Source organism: Rhodnius prolixus, unplaced genomic scaffold, assembly GCF_049639745.1.
Source record: "Rhodnius prolixus isolate KJV_2025 unplaced genomic scaffold, Rpr scaffold_2, whole genome shotgun sequence".
Lineage (NCBI taxonomy): Eukaryota > Metazoa > Arthropoda > Insecta > Hemiptera > Reduviidae > Rhodnius > Rhodnius prolixus.
In genome coordinates this window covers 55,037,518-55,053,501 of record NW_027411592.1, presented here as the reverse complement: position 1 = coordinate 55,053,501, position 15,984 = coordinate 55,037,518, and the positions used below count along the sequence as shown (strand labels likewise).

The 15,984-nt window shown below is 36.1% G+C and overlaps 2 protein-coding genes across 2 annotated transcripts in view; one reads left to right on the top strand and one right to left on the bottom strand.

Moving 5' to 3' along the window:
• The window catches only part of Ccn (cellular communication network factor protein Ccn), a 506,353-nt gene that overhangs the window by 279,318 nt on the left and 211,051 nt on the right, over positions 1 to 15,984 (bottom strand). The window lies entirely within an intron of this gene.
• On the top strand, positions 5,020 to 5,901 carry LOC141448490 (uncharacterized). Its single transcript, XM_074116869.1, has one exon. It carries the CDS (start codon positions 5,020 to 5,022, stop codon positions 5,899 to 5,901), a length of 882 nt encoding a protein of 293 aa, XP_073972970.1.

The window sequence follows — 15,984 nt, the reverse complement described above, 5'->3', positions numbered from 1 at the left end:
GAGGTAGAAAACCCTGCCATATCAGTATCACTTAGACCCATAGTCTAAGCTCTACTGTAATCACTTTCTTTCCCTCTTCTGCAAGAGTAGGTGTTTAACAAAAAAAAAAAAAATTTTTTTTTTTAAATTCAAAATAACTTACCTAACCTAAGAAAAAATTAAATTAATTAAAGCTAAACTATTTACAAAATTGTCAAATTTTCATCTCACTTCAATGTCAAACAAAAGATCCAATAACAGTAAATAAAACAAAAACAATTTAACATTAATTAGTCACTTAAAACACTTCAAAATAATTAATAGTTTAAAGAGCAAAAATTAAACACACTGACGCGAACAATTCTATAATTCTAAAGATGTAAATTACCAATCATATTCTTACATACATTCATTTACTCACCCAGTTCTTTTCATGCTCTCTCTCCAGATCCACTCGAACCGCACCCTTGGTGCTCTCCAGGACTGGTTCCGGGCCAATGAAAGGAGTATTAGCTCCATTCCTGGCCAGTCGATCGGCTGTTTCATTCCCCCCCAAATGACCCGGCGCCCATTCCAGCCGAATTTTACATATTGTGGCGAGCTAGACAGTTCCAGGATCTTTTTAAATTCCCAAATCAGGGAAGAGATAGTGCTGAAGGATGTAAGAATCTTCAGTGCAGCTTGGCTGTCCGAAAAGATGTAGATCTCCCGTTCAATTTAGTAACGGCTTTAATAGATGATTTCGTCAACCTCCACTAAAAAAACGGAAATGTTTTATTCTCCCATTAGTTCCATGACTTTAAACTTACGATGATTCCATGCCCACAGACTATTTACCCACAGCATTGTCAACCTACAACATACAAAAAATTAAACTCTTGCGTATCTTTCAAACCATCTTTGCCTAAAGTGTATTTTTGCTTTTTTTATTTGGAAAGTGATATCTCTGTGCTTGTTTTGACTTTTTTACTCACGTCTAACAGATTCCACTGTTCATATGATTTACTCATTATACTGTTAACTAGACAGATTTTAAATTCATTAAATTAAAAACAATTAATTGTATAATAACGCGGTAAAAGGATTTTTGCTATGAGTGAGATTTCGCAATACAAGTCAAAGGCGATTCAAAAAAATCACCAAATTTGTTTCTTCCTTGCTTATCGTATCCTTTACTTCCTTCCTTACTTAGTCCTTCTAATTTTCTATTTTCTTTTTGTCCGCCCTGACAGCTTTTCCAAACCAACATCCATCAATATTTTACGCCTTTACCTCAAACTGTATATTCTCCAATCAATCTTATCATCTTCTACTTATTTATCCCTCACCTTCTTTCAACTCTATTCATCTTCTTCCACTTTTTTTTTACCCATACTTCCGGTTCTATTTCTACCAATACGTCTCCAGTCATCTTCATTCTGACCATTCTTCTTTTCCCTTTCTTCTTGATATGACACAAATAATAAATTCTTTTTTTTTTTTTAAGAATAGGAAATGATGAGTTGTATACGGAACAGAAAAGGAAATAAGAATACCTATAGGAGAAAATTGGTGATAGTAAAGACATGCCGGAAATGAAAGATGATTGGAAAGAAAAAAATGAATCATTTGTCTGTTTGGAAAAATAGACCTGACAGAAATAACCTTCTGATAAAAGAATATTTATATATAAAAAAAATGATCAAGACTGGTCTCAATGTAAATGATTGACAAATTTATCGATTATTACATTCATGATAAAATGTATTCATAAATTTTTGTTTAAATATCTTTACTTGCTCGTAATCTCTCGTTAGCGGAAGTATCGGGCAGTTTGTGGTTTTTTCGAACAGTTGTGTGTGTGTATGTTTGCCTGTAACAGATAATTTGAAATTCAAATTTGATTTTTCGATATTTTTACCAAGAATGGAGTGGTACAGCAATAAATTTCTGATCAAAAACTGTGATTCAATAGGTCTGAAAGAGATTAGCTGAGTGGTTAGTCAGCGTCCTGGATTTCCACACGAAGATCCCGGGTTCGAATCCAGCTGTTGGCCCATAGTTGTTCTCTAGTTCACTGTCCGGTGTTGTCTGTAACGGTGGAAAACTGTCCAAAGCTGGCCATACCATTTAGAAAAAGCTCCCAGGTACCACCAATGCCCTCAAATGTTGTCACACTTTGATGTGTGCGTTTCAAACTAGCTATTTTTGTTTCCCTATTTTTTCAAAATTATTGGGATGTATAAAGGAGTAAAGAATGTACGAGGTGCATGCTATTAAAAAACGAGACTGATGCTGCTACAGAAGTACTATGCATGCGCCAAATCCTAACGACCGACAGCTGTACAGCGTAAAGCCTTCTCTTTCAAATTGCAGCGTCTCACGTGTTTGTAGAGAAATCTGTCTGACCGGAACCGTCGTTTGTGTAAGAGCTGTTAGTTTCGTTTTGCCGAAAACATGATACTACTAGACATGTAATAGAGCAACGAATTGTCGTGTAATTTCACATGAAACATCGTGAAACCGCTACTGAAACTTGATCTTTTATTAAAAGAAGTTTATGGCGATGAATATTAATCATGTGCGCGAGTTTTTGAGTGATTCAAGCGTTTCCAAGATGATTGCCGAGAAGGCGTCGGAGATGATGACCACCTGGGTCGCCCTTCCACATCCAAAACGGATGAAAATATCGATTATAATTAATCAACATTACTACCGTGAGGTGCTTGATCAACTCCGTGAAAAGAGTAAGGGAAAAAACGACCCGATTTGTGGGAAGAACAAGTCACGGGGTTCTCCATCAAGACAACCGGCGCCGGCTCACACTGCATTGTCTGTCAAGAAGACATCCCAGCTTTTAGGCCATCCGCCTTATTCGCCTGACCGTCATGTGACTTATATCTGTTCCCAAAAAGTCAAATCTGCATTAAAAGGAACACGATTTCAGTCCGCTGTGAAGCTGTGAAAGAAAAAGCGGCACGCGTCATGCAGATGCTCACAGAAAACGACTTCCAGCACTGTTTTGGAACAATGGTAAATTTGCATGCAGCGTTGTAGGGATAGGGGAGGGGTGTATATTGAAGGTGATAATAACTAAATATGTATAAATTTAAAATAAAATGTTTTACAGCAATAGTCTGGTTATTTAATAGCCACACCTCGTATGGTAGGGCTAAATGTGAGCAAACTTAATGATTTTGAACGACCTTTTGTAAGCGTTGGAGTACAACAATGCATCAATGCAACAATGAGTACTACAATCGAGATGAAAGTAATTTGACGGAAGTTAATTTGAAAATGATTTTTTTAAAATTTCATTCATCTCTATCCTGTGCCCTTAACTATTGATTCCCCGGTTCCAACTGATTAAAATTTTGTAGCTATTTTGTTTAAGCAATTTCAGAACATGAACATGAACTTCATTTAAATTAAATAGCTACTAAATCTATTAATAGAATTTCCAAAGTGAAACAAACAAATCCAGACCAGGCCCACAAACAAATGTTCTTCGAACACACACTAGGCCACAGAAAAGCACCCAATCTCTTAAATTAATGAAAGTGTACAGCATGTGAAAGGGGGTATATATGGAGGTGGTAAAAGTTCTGATGAAATAAAACCGACAGCGACAGTGCCAGTTCTAATAACGCGGAAACAATCGTTAAAAGTACTAATTAAAAAAGGCACAGATAAACCGGTTTACAAATCACGAGACTCAGTTCCAATTTTCTCGGGGCCTTTTACAGCCCCCGGAGGTGGTAAAAGCTTTTATCTCTGGGTAAATATTAACTCTGACTGGGGAAACATTTGTTGATTTACAATTATTTTGTTATTTATTTACTTATTTATTTTAAAGCAATTTACCCAGTTAAGTCTCTCGTTTACAAGGCGCCCCTCTTTTGTGTGAAGCTGGCTTCTTTATGTCTCTAAGCGCTAGTCGTCTAAAATATAATAAAAAGGCATAGCCGGATTAAAGTTAAATTTTAGTAATGATAATAGAACGTATCTACAATAAATGTGCGCAGAATCTGTCTGAAACATTTTTACAAAAAAAATGTCGGACAACAGATTTCTAGTTTTGGTAGTGACTCAAAAAAGAAGGATTCAAATACGAGAGAAACGATTCTAATACTCAATTGTGATTGATTCTATCAATCTTTGATGGACATATTTTAAATTAACAGTTCCCAAGATGCCCAACTTTCAGAGAATAATATAGAGTAAAGTCTGAAGTAAACAAATCAATAGTGAAGGATGAAAACATTTAAAATAATAATAGAATAGAATAGTTGTAACAACAAACCAGATTAGGATGGATCCTACAAGAAAGAAGAAGTTAAATTTTGGTGGAGATTAGCAGAAGAGAAAATTTATAATTGTTGAGTTTTCTTTCATCTTTGAGATGATGGTTAACCCTGAAAAGTCAGAATTCCAGTTATTTACCCTCTCAACTAAGCAGCACTCTTTGTCACTCAATTACAACGCACATCCACTGCCGAGATCTACCTGTACCACATATTTGGGAGTATTTCTTGATACAAAGCTGTTGTGGACAAACCAGCAAAAAACTAAAGGCGAAAGAAAATTAGGCTTACTCAGGAGATTGGCTGGTACGACTTGGGGTGCTACGCAGGATGTTCTGACACAGGCGTTCACATCCTATGTACGATCAGTGATTGAATATGGAGGAGAATTAACTATCACAGCCTCTGAGGCTAGCTTGAAACAAATAGAAAGGACTCAGAATCATGCGTTGAGGCTTATTACCCGTGGACCCCGTTCCACCCCTATAGCGGCAATGCAAATCCAGACTGGCGTGCTCCCGTTGTCTGTGAGAAGAGAGGAAGCTGCCATTGATCTTTATGAGAGAGTGAAACGTTTGGGAATAGTATACTGGCCGGCCTGTCAGAGATTAAAGACACAGAAATGTTTCACCTTCAAAGCAGAGGAATTAATCACCAGGTCCTGCCTGGACTTCACTAAAAAAGGCTTCGCTTCCCCAAACAAACAACAAACACCTACTCTCTCTATAGAGCCAAGGGATATCTTCACCTCTTACATATGGTGCGCAAGAATGAAACAACAACATTGGAGCTGAAGGCCGCTGCTCTCGAAACGATACATACTCGTTTCCCAACACCACCCTGGAAGCACGTTTATACTGATGGCTCTGCCTTGGATGCACGTGGGAATGCTGGCGCAGGTGTTTTTACTTCTGACTTCCAGATCGCCGAACCGGTGGGACGTTTTTGTTCTAATTTTGACGGAGAAGTAAAAGCTGTTCTATTAGCACTAAGAACGCTCCAAAATGAGGCAGTAAAGAAAGCAGTTTTGTTCGTTGACTCACAAGCAGCCATTCAGGCTTTAACCAGCCTTGTGAGTAGTGAGTCGTACGATGTTTTAGAAGCACAAATGCTTATAGGAGAACTTTTGTCCTTGGGTTGGGAAATATGCCTGCAGTGGATACCCAGCCATAGTGGTATCCAGGGTAACGAAGAAGCAGACCGTCTTGCAAAAACTGGATTGCTAAAAGATCAACCGCAAGCTCCCCTGGATTACGCGACAACGAAAAGACTCCTACGTCATAAATTTAAATCCGAGGCGATAGAGAGTTTTGAAAGGCAGGCAGAAGGGAAAAAGTGGAGGGTTCTGCTTGAACAGGGAGGACGAATTCCCCATAACCTCCCCAGAAACGAATTAGTTGCCTGTTTCAGACTAGCCACTGGACACGATTACCTGCAGGCTCATCTTGCCCGAATTGGAGTCGTGAACAGCCCTACCTGTGTGTTGTGTGGCGTTGGGAGCATGACTGGCTCTCACCTAGATGAGTGCCAAGCTCTTTTAGACATTCAACAACTGCCAATTAGGCAGACTGATAACTATAAGTATCAATCTATTTTATATTGGACTGCTCGAAGTCGAATGGCTGAACGCCAATCATGACTTGGCATTAGAAAAAAAAAAAAAAAAGTTTTCTTTCTAGTTCTAGACCGCCCTTAACATAAAAAACAGACCGTTCGAAGTCGCTTCTTCGAAGTACAGTGAAGTTTTCTGTTTGTGCTAGATTTTGGTCCGCTCAGGGTATCCCATCCAGAGAGGAGGCATTCCCTTGTCCGCCATCTAAGGAGGTGCCCGATGAAGGCTTTAGCAACCCCACACGGGGTATACTTAAACCAACGTGATTCCGTTTTTGGCTATTTTACTTTTTTAAGACATGCTGTTTAATTTATCAATACCAGTGCCTAACCCTCGTATAAGTTTTGAAACACGGTTTGAGCTAAAGTTGTAACAGCTTTTAGTAGTGTCAAGGGATCGGACGCATTCCCTGGAATTTTTTAATCTGTACGGTGTAGCACGAATTGACAGAACATTGTTTTGTCACAACTTTACAATTTTATTCAAGCTGCATCTATTGTTGTAAAGCATTCCTAGACAATTTTCACTTCCAATTGTCCACAGGAATGAGTTTTGAAACTGAGTCGTTCATCTTAAATATATGTTTTCGAGATCCTCTTAGTGCTTCGTATGTTCTGTGTGTATGAGAGAGAGAGAGAGAGAGAAATAGAAATAGAAAGAGAGCAGATCAAACAAAGATGTACCATTACATATTTGAAAGTTTTTAGAAAACCCAGCGGATAAGCTTTGATAAGCTTTCTTTCGAAAGTACCTCTTCAAAATAATTTACTAAAAATAATAATAGAATGCATCTATAATAAATGTGCGCAGAATCTGTCTAAAACATTTTTACAAAAAAATGTCGATAACAGATTTCTAGTTGGGGTAGTGACTCAAGAAAGGATTCAAATATGAGAGAAACGATTCCAATACTCAATTGTGATTGATTCTATCAATCTTTGATGGATATATTTTAAATTAACAGTTCCCAAGATGCCCAACTTTCAGAGAATAATATAGAGTAAAGTCTGAAGTAAACAAATCAATAGTGAAGGATGAAAACCTTTAAAATAATAATAGAATAGAATAGTTGTAACAACAAACCAGAATAGGATGGATCCTTCAAGAAAGAAGAATTTAAATTTTGGTGGAGATTAGCAGAAGAGAAAATTTATAATTGTTGAACCAGGCGCCACGGTAGCAGAGCGGTTAGAGGCGAGACCTGTAAAGCTAATATGTATGGTTGGTTAGTGGGTTCGATTCCCGGTCTTAGGCCTTGGATTTTATTTAATGGTTAATAAAAGAAATGTACAGTAAAGTATGTTTGCTAGTCGCCTTCGTCCATGACACCTAATTGATAGTTTGACGTAAAGCTCGCCTGAAAAAATAGGCTATTACTTTACTTACGACCACTATAATTGTTGAGCCAAGGAGAGAGGAACGTACTGAAGACAAAAGAAATCAAACTGTAAGATGGTAGACCAATGTGAAGAGGATGGGCTTGGAAAGTTTTCTTAGGAACAGTGAAGAAGTGAGATATTCCAAGAGCGATACTGATTAATAAGGAAAAGAGGATATGCTGGCAGGAACAGAGAACAGTAAAGGAATCTTTGATAAAAGAAGCAAACTAATAAAAACTGACCGATTTTCCTCCAAAACAGACTCTTAAAACTGACAAATTTCCACAGCAAACTCTCTCTGATCACCCAAAATCCTCTGGCTCAATCACTATCCACATCGTCGCGATCCTGACAATCCTCCATGTAGCTTAAAACGGCGCTGGCCACGTGACCTCGTTGCCTCCTTAACCTCAATAAGTTCCTAGACAGTTCCAGCGCTGGCTGGTTTCTCTCATCCCGTCATCCTGGTTGTGGCACTGAGCCACATACGATCGTATAACACTTTTGCTAAATTTATATTTTGTACAGTTGCAAATAAATAAATTAAAAACTGAAGGAAATCAATGGACACTGGTAAAAATCAAATAATAATTACTTCCGTAATGCAATTTTTGTAAAATAATAATAAATAAATAAAAGAATAATAAGAAAAGGAATGGCTCACTGGTTCAAAATCTCGTAATCAAATAAAATAATTCCCTCATAATGGCAGCACTGGTCAGAAATTTTTGGATCTAGACAAAGAATGACGTCATTAAAATTGTATGACCAATTTTTTTTCTAAATCATAATTAAAAAATAATACAAAATTAAATAATAATTTAAATTAATGTTAGAAAATAATAAAACAATCCTGTTTTAATTAATTTTAAACAAATAAATATATTTTGCATCTTTCATTATTAATACAGTGGTTTAAACTAATTAGATCATGACATTTAGTTGCCCTTTACTAAACCGGTGGGATGCTGGGAAATCAATCTCAATTCACTAAGGTACTTTTAATGTAAATTATTGATTAAGGTGTAAATTTTATGGTGTTTTCACAAAAATAACATATTGTTTCGTGTGTGCGAAAATCGTTTCGATTATAACAATCTCCTGTTAAGATTGTACTGTTCGATTTTAAGCTACTGTTTAAATACAAAATGGCATATTTAGGTAATTATATCAGTGTTAACTATTAGAAATTTTAATGCTCCTAACTATAAATTGATTAGGACGTGTTCTATATTATTTTAAATAACAAGATTATTCACAATATAATTTGGGTAACCATTTGCTCCTAAATTGTAACAAGAAAAGTTACTTTCAAAAGTGATAGAATGGTAATTATAAATTGTAATTTTGGAATTAAGAATAATTATAATTCGAGTAAATGGTTATTCTAATAAATTTTAAATCTTTACGTTTTACATTCGGTATTTTAGATATTGAATTCAGAGACTGGTGATGGATTCACATATGATTTGAGTATGAATCAGAATATTTTGAGAATGAATCCAACACTTATATTGAAACTAACTTCTCTTTTACATAGTACTTTGTTAAAAATAAAGAGCTTAATCCACTTTACCAAGATTCTAACGTTTGGTCTTAGTTAAAACAAACTAATTACTCTTCATTTCACTTCCAGCAAAGCTACGAGATTAACATCTTAAATAACATTTTTTTTTTTTTTATCTGTACATGATTCTAAATACTTCAAATATCAATTTTCAGATATTATTATTCAACTTCATTGACTTGAAGTTTTGTGTTTAAGTTTGACTTGAAATGATTATATGTTAATCGTAACTTCACAGTCAGTGTGTTGCGTTTTATTTAACCTTTTATTAAGCACAAGTCTGAGAAAACGAAACAGGTCAGACTCTAGAGAAAACAAAACATGCTTTGATGTAAAAGATAAATACTAGATTTTACAGAATTTCTATTCCAACAATTGCTGTAGATGCACACAAAAGTAGTATTCAATTACCTGAACAATTTCTTTTGTAGTATTTGAATCACCTCGCCACTTTGGGCTAGTCCTTATTTTTGGATTTAAATGCAGTCTTTCATTGTAAAGAATATTATAAATTGATTAGAATTCTTTGTTATTAGATTACGAGTTAATTCACAATAACCTTCTTAAGTCTGAGTTGTGATAAAAGCACAGCTATTTAGTCTGTAAAATAAAGACCAACTAACTCTCTTCCAGTTTCTTTTTAAACCCCTAAAATGCATGGAAAACAAATTGCATATTAATTACAAGATTTCTTCCTTAATATGAAAGAACAATTACATCGCAAATTAACATTTCATAACTGAAAGCATACCTTGTCTCTTAAAATTGTCTTAATAGATTTTTATTTCTTAATAAATGCCAGAAATTTAATTAATAAAATTCTTCTTATTTACAGATGAGTGTCAAAAGTGTTCTCAGTAAAAGTTTTCTTCAAATTTGCAACGGTATCCACTTTTCTCCATAAAACTGAAGGTAATTAATAATTAAAAAAAAACATTTTTCATGTAATTATTGACATTTTTGCAGCCAAAATTAATTATTAAACTTTAAAAGAAACGTGCTGTTACCTCTTTAAGGTTAACTCTTCATTTCAAATTTACAAATTAGTTTGCCTGAATTACATTTTAAGATTGATTTCACAATGTCTAAGATGTTATCACGTTCGTTTAAGGCACTGAATGCTTATGATTAATATATTTTTAATATTCAATTAACAAACAAATTCAAAAACACTTCACTACTTATAGAGCAAATAACCTGCAAACTCACTTTAACCTCATATTGCGCCAGAAAATCCCACTATTAAAAAAAAAGTGCAATGGTTTCTCAACATTAGCCCAATCTAGGGACATCAGCTAGAACTTCTTTTTTACTTCTTATTTTTTATTTAGGCGGGAAACAATGGGCTTTTTGGATTGCCTGCCTTCCTTTCCCTTTTTGATGGAACTGCCCTTCTAATACAATCTACAATCTACTTTTAATGTCTGTCTCATTTGTTCCTGCAGATGACTGCCAGTACCCAAGATATTTAAATTCCTTGCTTGGTTAATTGCATCCAGCCATCTATCTTTACCGGAACGGGAGGAGTTTTTAATAAAACCAGAAAGAAAAAACGCTTCTTTGATTAGGATAAATGTTAAGTTCTGACATTTCGTGAATCAGTGGAAAACTTGATAAACCTTACTGGCAATTCACACTTCCGGATTACTTTCTTTTAAGTTTTTGCAATTTATTTCATTCTCATTTAGTAATGCAATAAATTAATAACTATAATGGCCGCTAGAGGGAAGGCCTAACTAACTCATCCACAGAATTCCCTAGTTTGCATGACTTTTTTTTATCTCTCTTATTTGGGCCAAAGAGAGGAAACATCGTTTTTACCACATCCGGGCTACAGGAAATTAATTAATTAAATAAACGGGGGGAAAAAAATGAACTGAGAGAAAAATTTCTGGCAAAATATAAATATATATATTTATTTATTTTTTTTGCTGCGAGGAAGGAAAATAAAGAGAAAGCGGCGAGAGAGAGAGAGAGAGTGACTACAAAAATACTTGTGAAATTGTTAAGGGAAAAATTTTTTCAATTGGCATAAATCCTCTTATAAAGGTTTTCCTAAAGCTTTTCCTACTTTCTTTCACCATATAATGGCCTCTCGGTGGAATGTAAAAAGAAGCTATGTTGGTGGGGGTTAAGGGGAGGTGGAAATAAATAAATAAATAAATTCCTAAACTTTTTCGGTTTGTCTTTATCATTGTATATGTCATCTTTTTTTTGGGGCCCCTTTATTTTTTTCTTGGAATAAAACTTCATTTTATTTTGTTTTTTTTTTTAGGTCTATGAAAAAAAAAATTGAACATTATGACTTTGAAACTTTTTATATTTATTTATTTTTTTAACAAAATGAAAATACTGACACCACATTCTCTTACTGTTATTCCCCAAAGTTTTTAACTCTTACAAATCTTTTCAAATTCCGAAATTGAAAGCCTATTCATTGCTTGCACCATGTGTATAGAAGACGGCATTAAAAGTACACGGAATTTGTTACCACCGAAATCCTGTGCCCATTGATGGATAATAAAAGCTGAAATAAATGAAGCCGTCGAATTTATAATTCATAAAGACTTGAAAGCCACTCAAATAAAAATTCACAAAAAGGGGCCACGGTAGCCCGAGCGGTTAAGAGACTAGACCCCGCAATGCTTAGATGTATTGTTGGTTTAGTGGGTTCGATTCTCGGTGTCTAGGTCTTGGATTTTATTTAATGGTTAATCAAAGAAATTTACAGTAAAGTATGTTAGGCGGTTAAGAGACTAGACCCGCAATACTAAGATGTATTGTTGGTTTAGTGGGTTCGACTCCCCTGGTCACGGTCTTGGATTTTATTTCATGGTTAATATGAAAAATTTATAGTAAAGTATGTTAGGCGGTTAAGAGACTAGACCCGCAATGAAATTATGTATTGTTGGTTTAGTGGGTTTGATTCCCCCTGTTCTCGGCCTTGGATTTTATTTAATGGTTAATATGAGAAATTTACAGTAAAGTATGTTAGGCGATTATAGACTAGACCCGCAATGAAATTATGTATTGTTGGTTTAGTGGGTTTGATTCCCCGGTGTCTAGGCTTTAGATTTTATTTAATGGTTAATCAAAGAAATTTACAGTAAAGTATGTTAGGCGGTTAAGAGACTAGACCCGCAATACTAAGATGTATTGTTGGTTTAGTGGGTTCGACTCCCCTGGTCACGGTCTTGGATTTTATTTCATGGTTAATATGAGAAATTTATAGTAAAGTATGTTAGGCGGTTAAGAGACTAGACCCGCAATGAAATTATGTATTGTTGGTTTAGTGGGTTTGATTCCCCCTGTTCTCGGCCTTGGATTTTATTTAATGGTTAATATGAGAAATTTACAGTAAAGTATGTTAGGCGATTATAGACTAGACCCGCAATGAAATTATGTATTGTTGGTTTAGTGGGTTTGATTCCCCGGTGTCTAGGCTTTAGATTTTATTTAATGGTTCATATGAGAAATTTACAGTAAAGTAGGTTAGGCGGTTAGAGACTAGACCCGCAATGCTAAGATGTATTGTTGGTTTAGTGGGTTCGACTCCCCTAGTCTCGGTCTTGAATTTTATTTCATGGTTAATATGAGAAATTTACAGTAAAGTATGTTAGGCGGTTAGAGACTAGACCCGCAATGAAATTATGTATTGTTGGTTTAGTGGTTTTGATTCCCCGGTGTCTAGGCTTTAGATTTTATTTAATGGTTCATATGAGAAATTTACAGTAAAGTATGTTAGGCGGTTAGAGACTAGACCCGCAATGCTAAGATGTATTGTTGGTTTAGTGGGTTCGACTCTCCTGGTCTCGGTCTTGGATTTTATTTCATGGTTAATATGAGAAATTTATAGTAAAGTATGTTAGGCGGTTAAGAGACTAGACCCGCAATGAAATTATGTATTGTTGGTTTAGTGGGTTTGATTCCCCCTGTTCTCGGCCTTGGATTTTATTTAATGGTTAATATGAGAAATTTACAGTAAAGTATGTTAGGCGATTATAGACTAGACCCGCAATGAAATTATGTATTGTTGGTTTAGTGGGTTTGATTCCCCGGTGTCTAGGCTTTAGATTTTATTTAATGGTTCATATGAGAAATTTACAGTAAAGTAGGTTAGGCGGTTAGAGACTAGACCCGCAATGCTAAGATGTATTGTTGGTTTAGTGGGTTCGACTCCCCTAGTCTCGGTCTTGAATTTTATTTCATGGTTAATATGAGAAATTTACAGTAAAGTATGTTAGGCGGTTAGAGACTAGACCCGCAATGAAATTATGTATTGTTGGTTTAGTGGTTTTGATTCCCCGGTGTCTAGGCTTTAGATTTTATTTAATGGTTCATATGAGAAATTTACAGTAAAGTATGTTAGGCGGTTAGAGACTAGACCCGCAATGCTAAGATGTATTGTTGGTTTAGTGGGTTCGACTCTCCTGGTCTCGGTCTTGGATTTTATTTCATGGTTAATATGAGAATTGAACAGTAAAGTATATTTGATAATCGCCACTTAAAGCCTGCCTGAAAAGGTATACTGCCTGATAGGCAATTACTTTACTTTTTTTTAAAATCAGAAAATATTACGTAAGCCCCCCCCCATTTTGCAAGTATCACCTCCCAACCACATAATTGCATCTATCCATACTTTTTTTGATTTATTACCATCAATCTGTCTATCCCAGAGGTCGCCAAAGTGGTCTATATAGACCACCAGAGGTTTATTTAACAAAAGTAGGGGTCGACAATCAATTCAGCAACTGAATTCGATGCTGCATCCAGGGATATTCCTGGGTGACCATTCTCTTCTTCGTCGATTTCATTTCCTTCTTCCGGTTCGTCTTCTCGGATGTTCTGGACGATTTCTTCAGGACTAAGGCATGCAAACTGTGGTGCATCTCTATCACAAGCGAACCATTCTAAAATGTCTTTTAGTCGGAAGAAATGGAAAAAATTTTTCCTGTCGCCACCGAAAATTAACTTTTGTTTCGGCGCCGATCTGAGGTGTTCTTATGAAGGACTCAACATGATTCCGGTTAATCCGAATCCCGGTTAACCGAGGGCCGGTTAATCGAGGCTGTACTGTATTTTAATTAACTGAAAATTACTTTTATTGGGGGTCGATGGATATTTCCAAAACTTATATAGGGGTCCATGATCAAAAAAGTTTGGCGACCTCTGATCTAGCCTAACCAGTGATGTTGTTAACAGTAAAATTGTAGACTAATAATTTAGGGGGGAAAAAAACCCTAACCGAATCTAAAGCTACATAATTTTTTCCTAACAGTCAACAGGTGTTTTATGCCCAAAGTTTGTTCCAAATAAAAATCTATTTCTGTAATTAATCATTTTACTCGAGACTGTTATATTGTTGAACTTTTATATAAAGGCATTTTGCTGAGTTTTTTTAAAAATTTTAGATGCGTAGTTTCAGTATAATCGTTCTCATTGATTGGTGTTTAAAACGAGCCAATTGTTAATATTACTAATTAATTAAGTTATTAATTATAATTATTAATTATTAACCCTCTTAATTATTAATCCCCCATTGTGTTAAACTTTTTCTCCTCAATTTTTTTAATCATTATTTTATTTTTTAGTTGATTCACAATTTTCCAACCAATAAAGGCAAATGCGTGCAAAAAAATAGCCTCAAAATATTGAGATTTAGAGACCAAAAACACTGCTTTAAACACTCTCATGACCAACTGCACATAATTTCTCAAAAGCGTCTTTTCATTGCCTACCTAATTTGGTTTCAATTTCTCCATAGTGGGGGGCGGGAGTGCCGCAGGGGAGTATTCTTGGCCCCGTTCTCTACACAGTATACACATCTGACATACCTGTACAACCCTCTACACTACTCTGTACATATGCAGACGACACAGCTATACTAGCCACAAGTACACATCCTTCATCAGCTTCATACAAGTTACAGCCACACTTACATAAAATAGAATCCTGGGCAAAGAAGTGGCGGATTAAAATGAACTCACAGAAATGCCAGCATGCCACGTTTATTCTCCGGTGGGTCTCCTGTCCACCTGTCCACCTTCAACAGCAATCCTTTTCCTTGTACAAATCTGTTGCTAGCTACCTTGAGCTCTTTATAGACAAACGACTCGCGTGGAACCCCACACACTAGACTTCAAAGACAAGCCATGACAAAACGTGCGAAACTGCTTTACAGACTACTTGGACGACTCTCCAAATTGTCCATAGAACTGAAAAGTTTTATATACAACACTATTCTCAAACCTAATTGGACTACGGTACTAGAGCTGTGAGGTTCAGCCAAAACCTACAAACATACGGACAGTACAAGACATTTCAGTCAAAACTACTGCCGACAGATAGTTGACGCAACCTTTCTACGGTGACTAACCTCACTCTTCACAACGACCTCAACATTCCCTTCATAGACCAACTCGCCAAGTCTAAATATCAAAAATTCCATACTACTCTCTCGACTAGCTCTAATCCTCTTGCACTGTCTCTCACTTCTTCTGACATCCCTAATACTCCTCGCCGACTGAATTGCCAGTGGCCCTGAGACTTCCTTGCAGTCTGAGGACCATAAACATCATTCATATCCTGTAGAGAGTGCTACCGTAGGGTAGTTTCTCTCCTCCTGCTCTCACGCTTCAATTTATTCCTTATATTCCTATTTACTTATTGTATAAGACAAGCAATGACAAAACGTGCGAAACTGCTTTACAGACTTCTTGGACGACGCTCCAAATTACCCATTGAACTCAAACGCTTGATATACACTACTATCCTCAAACCTGCATATGTGGACTTATGGACTAGAGCTGTGGGGTTCAGCCAAACCTACAAACATACAGGACAGTGCAGGACATTTCAGTCAAAACTACTGCCGACAGATAACTGACGCTCCTTTTTACGGTGACTAATCTCACTCTTCACAACGACCTCAACATTCCCTTCACAGACCAACTCGTCAAGACTAAATACCAAAAATTCCACACTACTCTCTCGACTAGCTCTAATCCTCTTGTACTGTCTCTCGATTCCTCTGACATCCCTAACAATCCTCGCCGAGTGAACCGCCAGAGGCCCCGCGACTTCCTTATAGGCTGAAGACCTAAACGCCATTATTCTCTTATTTCTCCTTCTCCTCCTCGTATTCTCCTCCTCACACTTTCCTCT